This window comes from Peromyscus maniculatus, chromosome 12 (genome assembly GCF_049852395.1).
Source record: "Peromyscus maniculatus bairdii isolate BWxNUB_F1_BW_parent chromosome 12, HU_Pman_BW_mat_3.1, whole genome shotgun sequence".
Lineage (NCBI taxonomy): Eukaryota > Metazoa > Chordata > Mammalia > Rodentia > Cricetidae > Peromyscus > Peromyscus maniculatus.
In genome coordinates this window covers 86,455,383-86,474,419 of record NC_134863.1, presented here as the reverse complement: position 1 = coordinate 86,474,419, position 19,037 = coordinate 86,455,383, and the positions used below count along the sequence as shown (strand labels likewise).

At 46.7% G+C, this 19,037-nt stretch overlaps 1 protein-coding gene across 3 annotated transcripts in view; it reads left to right on the top strand.

Moving 5' to 3' along the window:
- Positions 1-19,037, top strand: part of Dscam (DS cell adhesion molecule) — a 593,021-nt gene that overhangs the window by 499,051 nt on the left and 74,933 nt on the right. For all 3 annotated transcript variants that reach the window (XR_013043895.1, XM_076549303.1, XM_015999884.3), the window contains exons 19-20: positions 481-636; positions 5,161-5,294. Coding sequence is in view for 2 of the 3 variants with exons in the window: in XM_076549303.1 (XP_076405418.1) it covers positions 481-636; positions 5,161-5,294 (290 nt within the window). In the remaining variant the exon portion in view is untranslated. The remainder of the gene's footprint in view (positions 1-480; positions 637-5,160; positions 5,295-19,037) is intronic.

The window sequence follows — 19,037 nt, the reverse complement described above, 5'->3', positions numbered from 1 at the left end:
GGTTCCCTCCTCACAGATGACACTATCTGTGTCAAGCTGGCAAAAGATTAATCAACACACACACATACACACACACACACACACACACACACACACACACACACACACACACGAAAGTGAAATATTTATATATATGGAATCCTCACCTTGCAGAAGTTTCACGGTGAACAGGCATTAGGTATAAAGAAATAGTTCGCTGGTGAGAGGTGCACAGTGCTGTTTGCTGGTGTGAGACCCTCCAAGAGTGGCATCATGATGCTGGGATTTGATTTACCAAGAGTGAATTACTGTTTTCCAAATCAGCTTTCTGTTTGCTTGTTTGTTTCTCAGACATTTTGATGTAGGTAATTATTTTCCATGGTGCACGGTGATACTTCTGCACAGCTCCTTCTTGTACCTTGTGTGACAGGTAGGAGAAGGTCAGCCAGGGAGTATGATGGGCTTGGTAATGAGGTCCTGTCTTTTGGTTTTGTTCTCCAGAGCTGGGCGAGATTAAGAACATCACCACCACTCAGCCTTCCTTGGAGTTGGATGGACTGGAGAAATACACCAACTACAGTATCCAGGTGCTGGCCTTCACCCGTGCAGGGGATGGCGTCCGAAGCGAGCAGATCTTCACCCGCACCAAAGAGGATGGTGAGACATAGTGTGGGCACTGAGTGGGACATTCAGATCCCAAACACCCTGGGCGGAAGCCACTGCTGAAGACAGGTCAGAAGGCTTGCCTCGGGCCTCGCCCACCCGTCTTCTCTTGACCTTGTTCATTCCAGTCTCCACTGCCCACTACACAGCCCAGCGTGAGTCAGGCCCTCCACCTCCAGCTGGCTACCTTGCTTGATGTAGCCATTGATGGATCCTGCCTCCTATAAATATTTTCCTGCTCTTCCCTCTCCTTCTCCCCCTCCCACGTCTCCTTTTCCTGCTCCGTGTCTCCCCCTTTTCCACCTCTCTCCCTTCCTATCTCCCCCTCTTTCTTCTCCTCTTCCTCTTTCTCTGTCTCTTTGTTTCCATCATTGTTTGTTGTTTGTTGTTTGTTTGTTTGTTTGAACCAGAGCCACCTTTTTACCCCAGGGCTCACACACCTGCTGAGTGTTTTGTGCTCTGTTCAGATAACGTCAGTTACTACCAGGGTCAGCTCTTTTGCTTAATAACTATGGACTGGCCTGAGTCTTGTGCCACGTGAATCGGATCTCACTTCAGAAAGGCTTGAATTCAAAGCTCCATGGCATTTTTTTTTTTTTATGAATTCTTCGGAGGATTCATGCTGACTAAGTAGGTTTTAACTCCCGTCCAGCTCCAGACCAGCACTTGCTGCTCCACACAAGCCGGTCTGCAGTTTCCCCCATTTCCCTGTCAGAGCTGTTTGGGGAGCGGTTTAGGCTGTCGTGCATTTCAGAGCAGCAGTGAGAAAGGCAGTTGTTCAGTGAAGGAAGAAGCAACCAGTATCAAATGGATGCCCCAGGAGACTTCCAGAAGCTTCCCAGCACCCGTTCACGCCAGACACAGGCTGACCCAGGGCACGGCAGCACCCAAGTGCTGTGTAGACATGATCTGAACTTACACAGCTTCCAGGAAGTGGGGGCAGGTTAGGGAGCAGAGCCCTCGCTGTAGCCCATTATGTCACCAGCTGGTACTGGCAGGTTTGATGTCTCTGTCCCCTCAGCTGCATGGATCCCAAGCATGCTGTTCTTCCAGCCCACATGTGTCATAGAAGCAAGGCTTGGAGCTCAGGTTTGGATGCAAGAATGGGACCTCCTCCTCCTCCTTCCCACTCCCTGTCCATCATCCCCATGGTCATCAGACATCCAGAGGGTCCCTTCTGCTGCCTCCACCCTGCTCTCCCCTCAGGGAGCCAGGCCCTGCCCTTTCTCCCACAGTTCCATCCACCTACCCCCTCACAGTATTCTACCAACTCTCCAGGCCTCCTTATATGGAGGTATCTTCACACATGTCAGTCCTCACTTCCTTTAGTTTTTCTAGAACACACAGGCCATTCTTCCCAAGAACGTGCAGTTGGTGGTGAGTTCTACTCAATGACATCGGATCCTTCCAGGAAGTCAAAATGCAGTGCCCTTAGGAAGTCATTCGTGTCGTGAGCTATCCACAAAGCTAAGTCCTGAGTGAGAAGAGATGCCGTTTAATTCAAAGTGTGGCAGAGAGTTATGTGGCTGCTAGTGTTGTGCCCTGCTGTCCACAAGACTTACACAACTTACTTTCCCAGAACAACGGGGAACCAAGTTGCTACATCCCTCAGACCAGACTGATGCTTGTATGAAAATGGAAGTGCAGTAACCATGCCTCATACTGGCACACAGACGGCTGCTACCCTCTTACTACAGACTTCATGCTTTGCTCTCCCCTCCCTCAGAGCATGGCAAAATCGTCCTTTCCATCACTAATGGTGATACAAATATCTCTGGAATTATTATTTAAGAAGGACATTGAGCTGCAGCGTAAAATTTGACATTTTCATTTTTCAGAAGAATGTATGGAAATCCAACAAAAAGGGAAGGTCTCCATAACTCCCATCAGCTGGAAATTAGGGGTCAATTTTTAATCATCCAGTTTTAGAAACTGTAGTTTTCTGTCTCAGCACTTGACCCTGAGGCCTATCCACTGATCTCTGCTTTTATATCTAGTTCAGGCAGTGATGGAGATATGATTGACTGGAGATGACTCCATCAGACCCCATGGAGGATGTGGAGAATTCCCCTCATCCTGGTGCTGTGGGACAAAGGGAACTCAGAATTGAATGTCAGTGTTTATTTAGGATAGGTTGGCATTTTTGAAGTGAAATGGAGCAGAGACTGCATAGAAAGAGGAAGACACAAAAGATTTCATAATTTAGAAATGACAGGTGTCCTACTTAGCGTTCTGTTGCTGTGACCAAAGCATCATGACCAAAAGCAACTAGAGGAGGAAAGGGTTTACTTCCATTTCCACATCACACTCCATCACTGAGGAGAGTCAGGGCAGGAACTGAAGGCAGGAACCTGGAGGCGGGACCTGACGCAGAGGCCATAGGGGAGTACTGCTTACTGGCTAGTTCCTCCTGGCTTGCTCAGCTAGGCCCACCTTCCCAGGGGTGGCACTGTTCACAGTGGGCTGGACTGTCCTGCATCAATCATGGATCAAAAAAAAAAAAAATGCTCTACAGACAATCTGCTGGAGGAATTTTTCCACTTGATGGTCCCTCTTCCCATGTGGCCCTTGTTTGTGACAAGTTGACAGACCACCAGCCAGCACAGCAGGGTGCTTGCCAACTACCACTAGAAACTCAGTATCTAATATAAACAGGTGTTTGTACAGTGAGAACAACTCTCTTGTCCACTTTCTCAGTCCCTCGAGATTCTTGGGCCCGTAGACATGTTCTCAGGCCTGTGGTCATATCCAAAGATCCAAGTATACACGTCTCAGATCCATAAAGTGCTGTATCCATGGTCATCACCTTGGGCGTGAGAATCATTGAATTTTCACATCTAGATCTCAGGACCCTTAACTCAATAAAACATACACATTTATCATTGCTGAAAGAGCGTTAGAGGTGACTTGCTATGCAGCTTTAATCTTTTGAGCACAATGAATTCTGAATTCTGAAACGTTTGTGGAATCTTAATATTATTTTATTTGCCCAAACTATAACCTAAATATAGTCATGCAAGGAAAGAACACACACACAAAAAAAAGATCTATTAATTTTCAGTAGCTATTTTCACTCTGAGGCATGCGCTAAACTCCACCTCCATCCCTTTATGAAAAAGTACACATAGTATATGTATACATAGGGCCAGCTCCGTTTAATTTAAATATTTACTAAGCATGTCATTAATGCATGTGAGTCTCTGAGGCCAGCAGTAGGTGGAATGTGTGATCTCCGTGTCCACCCCACGTGGCATCAGAGAAGCTTTTCTCTGGTGAACTGTGTAAAGGTAAAGCTGAGTAAGGGTAAAAGAAATAAATATCAAAATCTGGAGAATCCTTGGCCACCTACACCCCGAGCTTGTGTAGCCTGAAGAGCATCGAGAGTGTATCTGTTGCTGTGAGAAAACCTACCGACAAATGCAACTTCAGGGGAAAAAAAAGGGTGGTGGGTTTATTTTGGTGTATAGCTTCAGAAAAGCGGGGCCCAACATGGTGAGGGAGGCCTGGGAACAGTCAGAGAATCCACAGTGTGGGAGCCGCAAGCTGGCTGATCACACTGCTTCCTCACACAAGAAGCCAAGAGCCGGAACAGGAAGTGGGTGGGAGCGCAAACTCTCAACATGCCCCGCCCCCTCCGGGGATGTACTTCCTCCAGGAAGCCCGCCCCTCCTAAACAGAGCTACCAATGGAGAACCAAGTGTTCAAATAAGGAGTCGTTAGAGGACATTTCTCATTCAGACCACAACAGAGAATATGTATGTGTAACCGTATCTTAGTGAACCTAAAGTTGGGGTGTGTGTGTGTGTGTGTGTGTGTGTGTGTGTGTGTGTGTGTGTTCCTACAATCACCAACCATGCAGCCCTGAAATAGGTTCTGGAGGTTTTGTGCCTTGTGAGTACATCAACCCTTCCTAGAATTCTCCTGCCTCAGAATGTGGGGATGTGCCCTGCCCAGCAGGTGTAAGCCAACAACACAACACCTGTGTGTCCTCTGTGTATTGTCATACTTCTCACCCTCATCCCCACCCCTCACCCCTGCCCTCCCCACCCCTCATCTCTGCCCTCACCCCTCCCCCTCCCTCACTCCCACCCCTCACAGCATGGCAGTTCACTTGAGGACAGGAAGATTCTGACTTCACAGAATGCTGACATCCACTACCTCTGACCCCCATCCCCTCTCTTAAAGGATCCCAGCCCTCCTGCCAGGTCTTATATTCTTTCCACCCTGTCTTTCCCCATTTCCCCTGTACCTTAGAGGAAATGATGTGGTTGTCCCAACTGTTGCCGAGCCTTCAACAGGGCCTTGCCTTGGTAAAGAGCCTATTTCCAAATACCGTGACATCTGGAGACATCAGGGTTAGGACTCGATGTATGAATATGGTTTGGTTGTTGTGACATACTGGGACCCTTGACACTGGTCCTCAAAGAGCTGAGCAGGGAGAGGGGCTGGGCCACCAGACAGTCCCTGGGCACCCCTGGGAGGCTCCATGTCACCTGTGACTAACCCCGGATTTTCTAGTTCCAGGTCCTCCTGCTGGTGTCAAGGCGGCGGCGGCCTCAGCCTCCATGGTATTTGTGTCCTGGCTGCCCCCACTGAAGCTGAACGGCATCATTCGGAAGTACACGGTGTTCTGCTCCCACCCCTACCCCACAGTAAGTTGGTGAACAGCCAAGTGCTTTTCCAGGACCTCACTGAGGATGCTCTTTCCTTGTCTCCCTCCCACTCGTCCTCCTGGTGGTTTTCCTTGTTGTGTTGTCTCCACATACAAAGCAAGGTCCTCATTTACACCTCACTCCAGAGTGGTCCTGCCTCATTACATGGGATGCAGTTGCCTGCAGCCATTGTTTATCTGGCAGCTTCCCAGGCACTGCCAGCAACTTATCAAAATCTGAGTGCAGAGGCCATAATTGGGCCTTAATTGATAGTCAGTGGACAGCGCCTATTGATCGCACTGTTGGGCTCCACATTAAATACACTCCCTCCTTCCTTCTCCCCCCCACACACTCCTGCCTACCCTCCCTCCCTGGCCTATCCCACACCAAGAAGGAGCTACAGAACTACCCCTGCTGTGCAAGGCAGGTTGGTGGGGACCTGTGCCCTCGGCGGCAACAGCAGTAAGAGGCCTAGTGAAGGCTCTGCCAGGTGGAACACACACCGTTTCAAACTGTACTACTTACGACCGCTACTGTTAGAACTGCTGAATCATAATTTTCAATTTGAACTTTCTGTGGCCAGAAAAGAAGGAATTGTAGAGAAAAGAAAATATAAAAATAGCACATTCAGATTTACAATGTTTTCATGGAGATTTTAAGACAGTTTCACAATGTAGGAATCATGTCTAACCCATCTTTGTATCCCCTGTTCCTGGCGTAGAACTTAAAAGCGTGTCGCCAGGCTGTGGAAACAGTTCAGCTTTGTTTTCCAGGCAAGCATGAGGGACTGAGTGTGGGTCCCTAGCACCCACAAAAAAATCCAGGTATAGCAATTCAAGTGATCCCGGCTCTGGAGAGGCAGAGATGGGCACATCTTTGGAACTTACTGGCCCGCCAGTCTAGCTGAGTCTGTTTACGATAGTGTCCTGGTCAGGTTTCTTTTGCCATGATAAGTACTTGGAGAAGAAAGTATTTATTTAGCCTATACTTCCATGTCACTGTCCCCCACAGAGGGGAGTCAGAGCAAAAACTGAATGCAGGAACTACTTTCTGTCCCTATGAATGTGACAGCCCTGGGGACCCCCCATCAGCGGAATCCTGTGCACTTTGACCCATTGTGACTGGCTTGTTTCACGGGAGGAGGTGTTAGAACTGCCTTCCGCCATGAGACGAAAGGATATCACCAAATTTATTTATGAGTCCTTTCATTAAAGTGATGCATTTCCTGAGTCTAGACTCTCTTGGGAGCCTGGAGCTGAGGCCTGGTGTGTGGACAGCATGAGTGGGTAGGAGCCGAGGCCTTGTGCATGGCCAGGGCGGCTGCAGCTCCTGCCGAGACTGTCACAGGTGTGTTCTGTGTGTGCTTCCACTCGCCTCTGCCATAAAGTACAGGTTTAAATCCCGGACTGTCAGAGCTGGGTTCCAGACTGTCTGCGAGCTCTTTATCTGTCAACTATGCTATTGTCAGCCACGGAGCCCTTCTCTCAAAAGTCAGAGTAAGGCCAGCCTTCTACCAGAAAGGAACACCCGCCTGCTGTCGTATTTCTCTGTAAGGCCTGGGCATGAATAAGGACCCCTCACCACAGCTCCTGATTTTAGCATTGGTCCTAACATGTCTCAAAATCTGCAAAAGAAGAGGCAAATTATCTCTGATGGGCAGAACATTTGCTGTCCACTCAAACTGCTTCCTTGTTCCCATTCATTCACTCACCACTCACTCATCCATTTGCTGAAACTGTCAGCTTCGCTACTTTGACTCCAAGAAGCTGAAGGACACTGGCAGAGCTCAGTCAGCACCCCGGCTGACTCTCACTGCTCCTTACCTCTGAATGTGAATGCAGCCCGGCTAGTGACAGGTGCTCATGGGGTAGATGTGCCGGAGGGTGCTACGAATACACACCGGGCTGGAGAGATGGCTCCGTCAGCAAAGCTCTTGTGAAGCACAGGGACACTCACTCGTTCAATCTCTGGAAGCCTGTACAAAGCTGGGCGTGGGGAACATGCCTGTCATCCCTGTGCTGCAGAACCTGGGTCTCATTGGCTGGCCAGCTGGCCAAACCAGCAAGTCCCCAGTCCCAGTGAAAGGTTCTGTCTTGAGAAATCTAAGTGGACACTGGACAGCACCTGAGGATTTACACTGAAGGTTGACCTTTGGCCTATACACACACACACACACACACACACGCACGCACACGCACACGCACACGCTCACACGCACACAAACACAAACACATACACACTACAGTAAAAAGAAAGAGTCATGTGCACCAGCAGTCACAGAATGGACAAGAAGGAGTCTCACTGTCCCTTCATACATGAAGCATGGACTTTGACACATCAGAACCTTCTCCAAAGTGACAGGAGGCAGAACTAGCTGCTGCCTTGGAACCACTCTGAAGTTATTTCTGCAATGACTTTTGGTGATGTGAAGAAATATAAAAAGACAGGCTGGAAAGGCGGCTCAGAAGTTAAGAGCATATGTTGCTTTTGCAGGAGATCCAGGTTCAGTTCCCAGCACTGCCACAGTAGCTCACAATCACCTTTAATCCCAGTTCCAGGGGATCTGACTCACTCTTTTTACCTCCTTGGGCTCCTGTATGCACATGATACACATATACACCCCACATACACACATATAAAATTTTAAAATATTAACAGGCTAGTGTTGTGTATGCCTACAATTCCAGCACCAGGGAGCCTGAGGTGGGAAAATCATAAGTTCAAGGCCAGCCTGGGATGTATAGAATGATATTATCTCAAAAACTGAAAAAAAGAGAAAAAAAATCTCACTGCAGAGATAAAAATATGATGGCTGAGAGGCGCCAAGTTTTACAGGAAGGGCCAGGAGTCCTGTGTGGCCGGTAATAAAGTGGAGCAAACTGCAGGCTGCCTTGCTCCATCTAAGCCACACCTCTGCCTTACTGCAACAGGGTAAGCCCTGCTTGTTTAAAACAAAGGTAATTGACAGTGTCTTTATGGGTCAAGATCAGAGGGTGAACCCTTGTAAACATCACCTGTCTGTCCATTTTCAGGCAGCATTAACAAGAAACTAAATTACTGAAAATAAATCATTTTTCCCGTCTTTTGTTTCTCCTCTTAACTCTTGCTTTTTAAATTTTTCATACAATATACTTTGATTGTATTCTTTGACCTCCCCAAACTCCTTCCACATTCACAACACCCACACAGCTACACACACACACACACACACACACACACACTCACACACTCACACAGGGATGGGGACCCTTTTTTTGTGTGTTGGCCAGCTACTCCTAGGCATGGGGCCTGCCCTGGAGTGTGGTTGGAATACCCAGTGACACTGCATGGAAGAAAACTAACTTCCCCTTTTCCAGCAGCTATCCATTGCACATAGTTTCCTTGTTAGGAGCAGGACTTTATGCCCAGCTCCCCTTCTCTGTGCTGGGATTTTTGTCTGGCTTGGAACTGTGCATGTCTTGTGTGTGCTGCTGCAACCTCTTAGTTCATACATGCATCAGCCTTGCTGTGTCTAGAAGACACTGTTTCCTTGGGGCTCCCCCACCAGCCCACCCCCGGCCCTTACGGTCTTCTCTTCTTCTGTCCCACATAGATACCTGAGCCGTGAAGGGGGGAAATTGATAAAGACAGGCCATTTAGGGCTGAGGACTCCAAAGTCTCTCACTCTGTATTAATTATCATTTACTGCAAGAACCCAATAAAGCTGAACAACCCAGTGATCTACGGGTATAACAATATTTAGGAGTTGTTTCATTGCTATGTAAATTTAGCACAGCAGTGGTAAGTTTTCCCCTGGAGTCATTAGGAGTTGCTTCATTGCTATGTTACTTTAGCAGAATAGTGTAGGTTTTTCCCCTAGGTTCTATGATGTATCTAGTCTTCGGTTCTTGGCCTTTATTAACAATGTCAGATGTGGGTTCCATTCATTTCATAAAGTAGACTCTAAATCCATTTTTTAAAGTGGTTTGTTATTCCCATGACATTTGTGCCTATCCTGCAGGCAGGTGGCTGTTGTAACTCAGAGGGCTCATAACTGGGTGAGGTTTATGATTACTTTTCTCTTCCAGTAGCAGGGGTAGCAACTTCAGCACTGTGAACACTGGTCAGAAAATGCGATAACTCATTTTCTTTTTGAGGCATGAACAGTTCTGCTATGTGTCATGATGACCAGCAGAGGGCAGCACAGGCTCTATCATTTTTCTTGTGCATCAACCTGAAGTGTTTCTCTCCCCCTCCCCACCCCCCCACCCCCCCGAAATGATTTCATAGTTGAATGTAGAACATGGGGAGATGAATCAGGACATGGTGTGCCCTCTGATCTGATCTCTTATGAGTCCCTTGGCGCAGCTCATCGGTGATGCCCCCACCACAAAGTCCCAAGCCGAGCTCCCTTTCTCTATAAGACCTCCTTAAAAGAGGCAGTTTGCTCTCCAGTATATATAACCCCATCTAACAATGGGCAGTTATATCATGCTATTCTCCCAGTTCATGTCTGCAAAAGACAACATTAATAGAGACCTTGGATGTGGCCAGACATGCCACACTAACTGTAAAATAACCGGGCTTGTTTTCTGGCAATCTAAAAGCAGAGCAAATAAAACATTTCTTCTCACCTCAAGAGCCAAGAAAACACACTAGCCTCCCAAACAGAGGACAGCAGCACAGCCCCCAAGGTAATGTAATTAGAACCTCAGGATGCAGGCTATTAAAAATTATGGTATAATAAGGATAAAAGTAATTTTAAAACTATTGCAAACAATAACATCCCAAAGAAGTGAGATGACACTTAAAGTCTCACATCAGTGGCTGGAGTGATGGTTCAGTGGCTAAGAGCACTTGCTTTTCTTACTGAGGACTCGGGCTCCAGTCTCAGCACCCACATATCACATCATAAACACCTGTAAATCAAGTTCCAGGAGGATCTGACATCCTCTTTTGGCACCAAGCATTCAGGTGGTGCAGACATGCACACAGGCAAAAAGCGTGAAATAAAATAAAAATCTTTTTAAGTCTCAGACTAGAAAGTAGCTGAGCTGCATTTTCCTTAAATTCCTATCTATAAAATCCACCTGTGAAATATATATGTATATATGAGCACTAAGCTCTAGTACCTATCTACTTCGTAATACTAAGTTCAGAAATGTGAAGTTAAGCAGCAGAAATTTCTCATTGATGAAGAACAGACATATAAAAAGCATTAAAATTACATCACTCGTGAGATGTGAGTTCTATCAGTTATTCCCATCTCGGTATTTTTTTTTTTTTTTTTTTTTTTATGTCAAGGACTCATGTAACCCAGGCTGGCCTCAAACTTACTATGTAGCTGAGGATGACCCTGAACTTCTTCCCACATCTACCTCCCAATACAGGCATGTGCTGGAATCAACCTCAGGGCTTCCTGCATTCTAGAAAACATTCTACCCACTGAAGTACAGCCCAGATCCTTTGTGGTAACCTTTTTTTAAAAAAGTTTCAGATATCGTCTGGGCTCAGAGAGACTGAAGCCTCAGTCATGGAGCCCGCGTGGGTCTGGGCGGGGCCTCTGCATATGTGTCACGGTTGTTAGCTTGTTGCTTTTGTGGGGCTCCTGACATGGGAGTGGAGGTGTCTCTGACTCCTCCTTTTGCTCTTGGGACCCTTTCCCCCCTACTTGGTGCCTCACCCAGCCTTGAGAAGAGGGTTTGAACCTAGTCTCACTGCGTCTGGTTTTGCTGAGTTCAGTGGAGATCCCTGGGTGACCTGCTTGTTTCTGAAAGGAAATGAAAGAAGGTGGATCTGGGGGAGAGGGGAGGTTGGGGGTGGAATGGGGGAAGTGGAGGGAGGGTAAACTGCAGTCAGGATGTATTAAAAATAAAAAATGGGTAAATTTTTTAAAATTCTCAAAAAAAAGGTAGTTTTAGACATAAAATGTTAACCAGTCCCTCCAGGTGAAAGGTGAGCTTTCACGAGGCGGAGGGAGCCGGTGCCAGCCAGCTTCTCCAACTCCAGTCCCTCCACTGAGAAATGAGCAGGGGTCTAGGCAGTGATGAACGAGATTCCTAGCAGGTCCCAGCCTTCCCGAGACAGTACTGCACAGAGCGGCTGTGGACGGGAAAACAGTGTCAGGTGGTATCTAAGTGGCCTCTGAGCTGCCGGTGATGCCATGGCTGTGGTCCCTGGCCTTGCAGTAGACCCCACCACCTGTTCCCAGGGCTCTGCCAGCTTTACTGATTAGGTGCTCTGATGTGTAGATGTGTTGATGTGCCCCAGCATTCTCCCTTTACCCCCTGCTGTGTTCTTTCCTACCTCCCAGCGTCATTGACTCTGTTCTCACAATTTAACTATCACCTGAAGCTAAGTTCACATTTTTTTTATCTCCAGCCCTGACAACTTTAAAAATAGTATTTTATTAATTCCTTGAGAATTATGTATGATGTATTTTGATCATGTTCACTCCCCCACCCCGATCCTTCCAGATCCACTCCTTGCTCCCTACCAACCCGACTTCTTGTCCTCTTTTAAAAAACCCATTGAGTCCAGTTTTGCTTCAGAGACTCTTGGGTGTGAGCCCATCCCCTGGAGCAGCATCCTCAGCCTCCCTAATGCTGGGACCCTTATATATACTTCCTCATGGTGTGGTGACCCCCAACCATAAAGTTATTTTCATTGTTACTTCATAACTGTAATTTTGCTACTGTTATTAATCATAATGCATTTTTTTTTGTAGATAGAGGTTTGCCAATCACCCACAGGGTGAGAACTGCTGCCCTAGAGTGTGATCTACCTACCAGGGGGCCACACCTTTAACAAAAACGGAGTCTCCCTCTCCCACCAGCTACAATGTGTCCCGCATGCCCCCCGCATGCTAGGACTTTGTCCGACTTGGGTTGCAAGCTGTCCCAAATGCTATGAATTCCTATGGGCAACTGTCATACCATGTCCAGTAAACATGGTTTTGTTGCAATTATCCACTTCCTCTGGCTTTTAAAGTCTTTCTGCTCTCCTCTTCCATGATGATTCCTGAGCCTTGGGAGGAAGGAGTATGAGATAGACATCCCGTTTATGGCTGAGCATTCTCTAGTCTCTCATCCTCCACATGCTGTGAGGCTGTGTGTCTCTGTGTTAACCAACATCTATTGCAAGAAGACACTTCTCTGATGAAAGCTGAGATGATTAATCTATGAATATAACAATAAGGCGTTAGGAATCTGTTTAATACTATGCTAATTTATCAGCGTAACAGTAGTAGGTACTCCACTAGGGTATGTGACATATCTAGGCACAGGATCTTGGCCACCTAACAGTGACAGCTATGGGTTCCATCTTGTGGAGCACTCGGTCCTATTTGTCTAATTTCCTGACACCTACGTCTTGAGAGAGAGCCTATCTGTATGCCACATCCAGGATGCCCAGACTCGTCCTCACCCTTCCCTTCCTATTCCTAGGGTTGCCAATGTTCCCACTGCGTTCTTATCTTCTGACTAGAACCCAGACTTAGACTTGATTCCTTGTCGATCACTCCTTATCACGTTGGCTGATTACCATGTCTTTGATCCATCTGTTCAATAAATACAGAAATGAATAGAACACCACTCCACACAAAGCACTGAGCCAGGCTGAAGTATGCTGTGTGCAGCCAGGCTGTGCACCAGTGCTCTATGTTAGCAAGTGGCTTTCCTTTATCTCCTGCTCGTGCCTAATCTGAGTTGATATTAACTCGGCTCTACATCACCTTCACTCCAGCAGACACCCAGGCAGGATCTATAACAGAGGGAAAGAAATCCTAGAAAAGTTGATAGGGGGATTTAATGCTTCCCCAGAAATCACTCATCACACATCACCATAATCTTACCTACCCAGAAGGACCCCAGCAGGCATCGTCAGAGCATGTGTCCCATGGGAAGGCAGAAGGTGCCAGGCAGGGCTCCGTTCTGTGCAGCGGAGCAGAGGGCAACACACCACAGTGCAGGAGCACAGCTGAGGGCCGGACTCCTCAAACCAGGGCCGGAGCCAGCTTCTGAGGGCATGAATGTAGCCATGACTTCAAGGAAGACGCTGTTGCCTGGTGAATCAGAACAAGAGGGGGGCCGGGGAGACAGCTCAGCTGGTCAAGCAGTTGACCCCCACACTCAAGTGAAAAACTGGGCAGTGATGTGCACTTTTCATCCCAGAACCCCTGCTTGCTGCCATGCTCCCCACACTGATGACCACAGACTCTAGCCCTCTGGAACTGTAAACCCCAGTTAACTCTTTCTTTTTTAAGTGGCCTTGGTCATGGTGCTTTGTCACAGCAATAGAAACATAACTAAGACAGCGTTCCATGTAAGCATGGCCCAGCCTCTGCTTCTCAAGGATGACAGGTAGTGTTAGTCTCTGCGATGCCCAAGAGATATCTACATGCATGTTTAAATTTTATAGATTGTGACTTTGAGTCACCCAGGGGAGGCTGAATAGAATATTGACTTTTCCTTACCAAGACAGGAAAGCATTCTGCAGATGCTGGCTGCTTTCTACACCAGAAGAATGAAGGTTACGTGCCTGAACCTTTTCATGGCTGGCATGGAATCATTCCTCCTTTGTTCTTCTACAGTGACCTACCTGTGGGTCCCTTTGTTCTCGAATAGCAAAACTAGAAATTATGGCAGCATCCCAAGTCAGGCTAAGAATAGACCTTTGTGCTTCATCTGCAATTCACCAAGTCCATAAGACCTTCCTTGAGTTTTTCTTGGTTCAGACATTTTCTGGGTCCTCTGTACTCATGGGAACACACATAGCTCTAGCCTCTAGCATCCTGACACCAAACACAGAGAGCTTTAGGAAACCTGGAAATATTTCACAGAAGCAAGGGCATATCTAAGCACACCAGCCAGAAGAAATCGATTCTGGTTTATAAAATCTCTTGGGATCTGTATTCTGGAATCTTCCCTGCAAATTCCTCCATGCTTCATAGCCAGTTCTAACGGACATGATTCTTAATCTTCTGTACACTTTCCGTGCTATAGTGTGTGCCTGTTGTGTGCATACATGCATGTGTGGGCATGCACATGTGTGTATGTATTTGTAGAAGTCAGAGGTCAATGTAGGATGTTTACTTCTCTCTACTTTCTTTACTTAGTCTTTCCTGTTGAGACAGAGTCTCCCACTGAGCCTGGAGCTCCCTGATGACTAGAGTGGGTGGCTACTTAGCTCCAGGGATCTACATTCTAAGGCCTCCCAGTGTTGGAATTATAGACATTACATGAACAGGCCTTATGTGGGTGCTGAAAATTGGTACTTGGGTCCTCGCGCTTGTGCATCAATCCTTTTCCACACTGAGCCATGTCCCCAGCCATGTGTTTTCTCTCAAAAGCTTATCCTTCAGAAATAGTCTTCTTGCCAGGCATGGTGGGAGCCCTTGGGAGGCAAAGACAGGTAGAAGCAGGCAGATCTCTGTGAGTTCAAGGCCAGCCTGGTCTACCTGGCCAGTTCCATGCCAGCCAGGACCACATAGTGAGACCCTATCTCAAAATTGAACATACAACAAATAAACAAACAAACAAAACGATCTCTCTCTCCTGTGGGACCAGCCCATTATTTTGTGATCCTTCTGTGGAGTCTGTATTGTAGTTTTTTTTTTTTTTTTTTTTTTTTTTTAAGGTTGCCATCAGTGGCCCTTGGTGCTACCAGATTTGTTAGAATGCCAGTGACTGGTACCAGAAGGGTGGGGATTATACCTTGTCTTTGGGAACCCCAAACCCAATCTTATGTTTTAGAGTCAAGGATATCTGAGCACACATGCCAGTAGCATTTGTGGAGAAGCAAGCTCAGGAAAACTCTTCTGAAGCCCATCAGATAGCTTGCCCATCTTCTGAGATACGCTTCCAACAGTAGTTCTCTGACATGGCTTGTGCTCATCCTCGAAGGCAGGAGACACTACTCTGAATGTTCACTTCCACTTCTGCCTACAGCTTCCTTAGTGCCTGTGGGCTAGAATGCCCTTTCAAAATCAATTTTAAGTTTTAGACAGATTTTGGATAAAGAGGCTTAGACTGTGCCTTCTCTCTTCCACCGTCACCGTCAGGTACCAGCAAGGCCTGAGGCCCATTTTATAACAGGAGTCAAATGACTCCTAAACCCATGGCCCACGTCAGGGCTTTCCTACTGGTTGTCACCCTGTAATTAATGGCAGGCGTGTCCAACATTGTCATAGCATTCCAAAAAGCTTCACGACCTAGACATCTATACTCTGCCCATTATCACAGTATGACCATCAGCACAATTTGGCTGAAATGCCCTCTTGACCAGCCTTTGGAGTCTTTCAGTGATTCTGGTTTTGCAAACATCTGATCTCTTTGACTTGGCCTGATACAAGTGCGTTGTGCTATTTAAGGAGTTAAGTAGGCTTCGAATATTTTCAATTAAGAGTAATGTCAATGGAAATCCATGTTAACCCTCTTCAGGGTTGTATATTATGCCTAGATTATTGTTATTACTAAGAATAATCGTCACTGAATTTCTTCTCTTCTGGGAGAAGCTGCGGGATGCTAAGTTTGTTCTTTTGTGCAGAAGTCACGGAATGGGTGACAGCCATAAGTGAAACTAATAATACACTTTTGACAGATAGGTAATTAGGGTGGCAGGTGGCATGACAATGGAGTCGGGATAGTGACAGGAGGGCATATGGATGGGAAGAGCCTAGAAAAGGGAAGAGGCTGTCATGTCGGCTCTAATGGGACAACGACCTTGATTCTAGGCAGACTCTTTCATGGTCTTTCTGGATATTAAGTTTAATTCACTGCAAAGTATAACAGCAATTCTTTTTTATATTTGAAAATCCAAGAAATCAAATATGTTAATTTGAAAGGCTCTGTAGAAAGCAGCCAATGAGTATGTGTGTATGTACAGATCAGCATCTCTGGTGATCTCAGGAAGGCACAGGGGGACACAGAAATGGGCCAGGCTAATGCACTCCTCTTTAATGTTAGTGCCGCCACTACTGCCAATGTGATCCCCTCGGTCTCTGTGGTCTCTGCACCCTCTGCCTTCTGAAGCTCTTCGTGCTGATCATCATCTTCTGGAGAAGAAACCTGTGAAACAAGATGCTGATTCTATCAAAATGAATTATACATAGGATTTTTTTTTTAATATCAATTTGATCCCGCTAACTTACATTTTTCTGGAGATGCCGTTCACTGCTCCTCCGTTAAAGCCGCTGCTGGATTGCGTATTTTGCTTCAGGGGAAGCTTTGTTTTTCTTTTTGTAAGACACTGCTGTGGACCCATGAAATCCGAGCTTTCTAGACTTTGGAAACTGTGAGTTAGTTATTGGATGTTAGGCATTTTAGAGCACCCTGTTTCTTTGATAGAATTAGTTTTTCATTAAAAAGTTAATTGAAATTTTTTTTCAAGTGGAATAAGTTTTACATCTGAGAGACGGGGCGAATAATTCGATCAGAGCAGATTGCTACGCTGTAGTTATCCCCGCACACAGCATTCCCTTTCAAATTCTGATCATTTCTGGGTCATCTTTAAACTCTCCTAACATAACAAGCATTTCCTTGATACATTCCAGTCACTAGTTGGTGGGTGCTGACCCCAGGGGAGGCTGAGGATTGGGAAGATTCCCTAGAGAAAGGAGCAAGGCAAAGTCTGCCCTTCAGTGACCTTGGCTCCAAGTCCCAGCAAGACCAGAGCCCACAGTGGAGTGGAGGGAAAGGCCATAGGGGATATAAAGTAAGGCCACAAAAGGGCCCTGATGGGGGGTTGGAGGGAATTTTACTAACATCCAGTAAGCTACATAATGGAGGGGGTTGGGGAAGGAATTCAGCAACTGTTCATAAAATCTGTGATTATAGGAACTATCAAAAAAAAATGTCTGATGTCCTTAGTTGTAGCTAATTTTTTGTGGCTAGTTTTATGTTATCTGCCTGTAAAAATGATCATACACATGAAAGGGAGATGGTAGCAGCATCCGGAAGGCAGAAATAACTGTGAATAAAGACAGGCGACAGAGGCCATTCATAAAACTGACACAGGCCCGCTATAAGACAACGGACTTCCGGGCAGTTCCACCCTCTTTCAAGGAACAGACAGCATAGTTCTACGGAATCCAGGACTCCACCCCGCAGACCCTAATCCAGAAGAGCAGAGTGCTTGAAATGTCAGCCATCGTTTGGATATCTCACGATTTATCCCAACAGCCGCATTTTCCATGCTGGACACGATCTGGGGAGGCAAACATGTCAAAAGTCCTATAAAACTTTTCTATAAATATACATTTAAAACAAGCACATGGAGCTGCCACCCCTCCACCCCCAGACATCTTGCTGAATATTAAGCCATGTCCTCAGCTATGACAGGGAGAGTTTTAAAAGGAAAACTCTGAATGGCCTTATTTCTGGATCCCAGTAAGAACTTCGCAGAGCCCTGTCCTGTCTCGTTCTTAATTAACCCTCTGTGTGCCGAGTCATGGTCTTAACTCAGAATCTATGAGCTAGAACAGACTCAGCAAATGACCATGAGCCCAAACTGAGTGACCATATGCTGGCCACCATAGCTGACACTCAGAGGTTCGCCATCGGTTCCCTAGTAAGGCTGGTAAAATCAGTTTTCACCAGTGGAGTCTCTGGTATCCTAAGACAGGATTTCTAAAGTCCTGTCCTCCTCTCCCCCGGGCTGAGACTTGCCCCGTCCCAATTTCCCATCTGGTTGGTTTAGGTCACTGAATCTTATCTAATGAATAATTTAGGGATGAAGATGGCCCCTGTTATCTGACTATGGCCTCAGTCATATAGCAAGTGACTGCTTTGACCTTCCAGGTCTCCGAGTTCTGAGACAAGTGTTTGCAGCAAACAGCGAAGGAGGAGGGGTTAGTGCCTCCTGCTCATCTGTAACCTGACGAACTCTAAGCATGCTTCATACTGAAAATGGGCGTCTCAACCTGTTTCTTACATCGCATCGCCCACTGGGACTTCTAGACTCTTGTCTAGAAGGAATTGAATAGGGATGTGTGGACAGTAAAAGGAGATGTGATTGTCTATAAATAAATAAATGTAATGAAAAAATGCATTCCCAAGGAAGGGGAAGGGTTCAGAGCTGGCAGAAAGGTTGGAAGATGATTGGCCTCGTGTCTTACCTTTTACAGGCTACTTTTATAGTGTGCTTTCTCACACATTTGTGCAGCCCTGGATTTCCCACACACACTCTGTTACGTATCTGCCTTGGTGAAAGTTCCCAGTCTTCTTCACTGCCAACTGTCTTCTTCATATGCTAACCCCACAACCTTCTGTGGCCCAGAAAGTTTATATAGCTGTTCCCTGAAGTCCTACAATTCTTGACATTGCTCCTCACCCATGGCCCTCCACACTCCAGTTCAGAGGTGTCTGCATGTACCCTCATGCCCTGTGAATCCTCAGACAGAATATCAGCCTCCCTTTGGAGAACACCATGAGCTATCCCTGTCACACGACATCATCTAGAGTGGACTCCGTCTTCTTCTCCCATTTCCTCTGATGCCCGAGACATAAGTAGCCACTTCACATCATCTGAAGGGGCAAGTACAGATTAATTCTGAACTCTGATAAAGTGAAGATGTTGAAGCTTTGTTCACAAGAAAGGGCAACCTTTTCCCGAGATGGCTAACAAAATAACAGATGCAGAGCTGCCAGCAGCCCAGCTCCCAAAGTCTCCCCTGTAACATCTTGCTGAGCACAGCAGGACTCCTTTTCCACTGAGGACCAAGGGATTCTGCAGAGGCCATGTTCCTGGACCCAGCGCTCTGGGAAG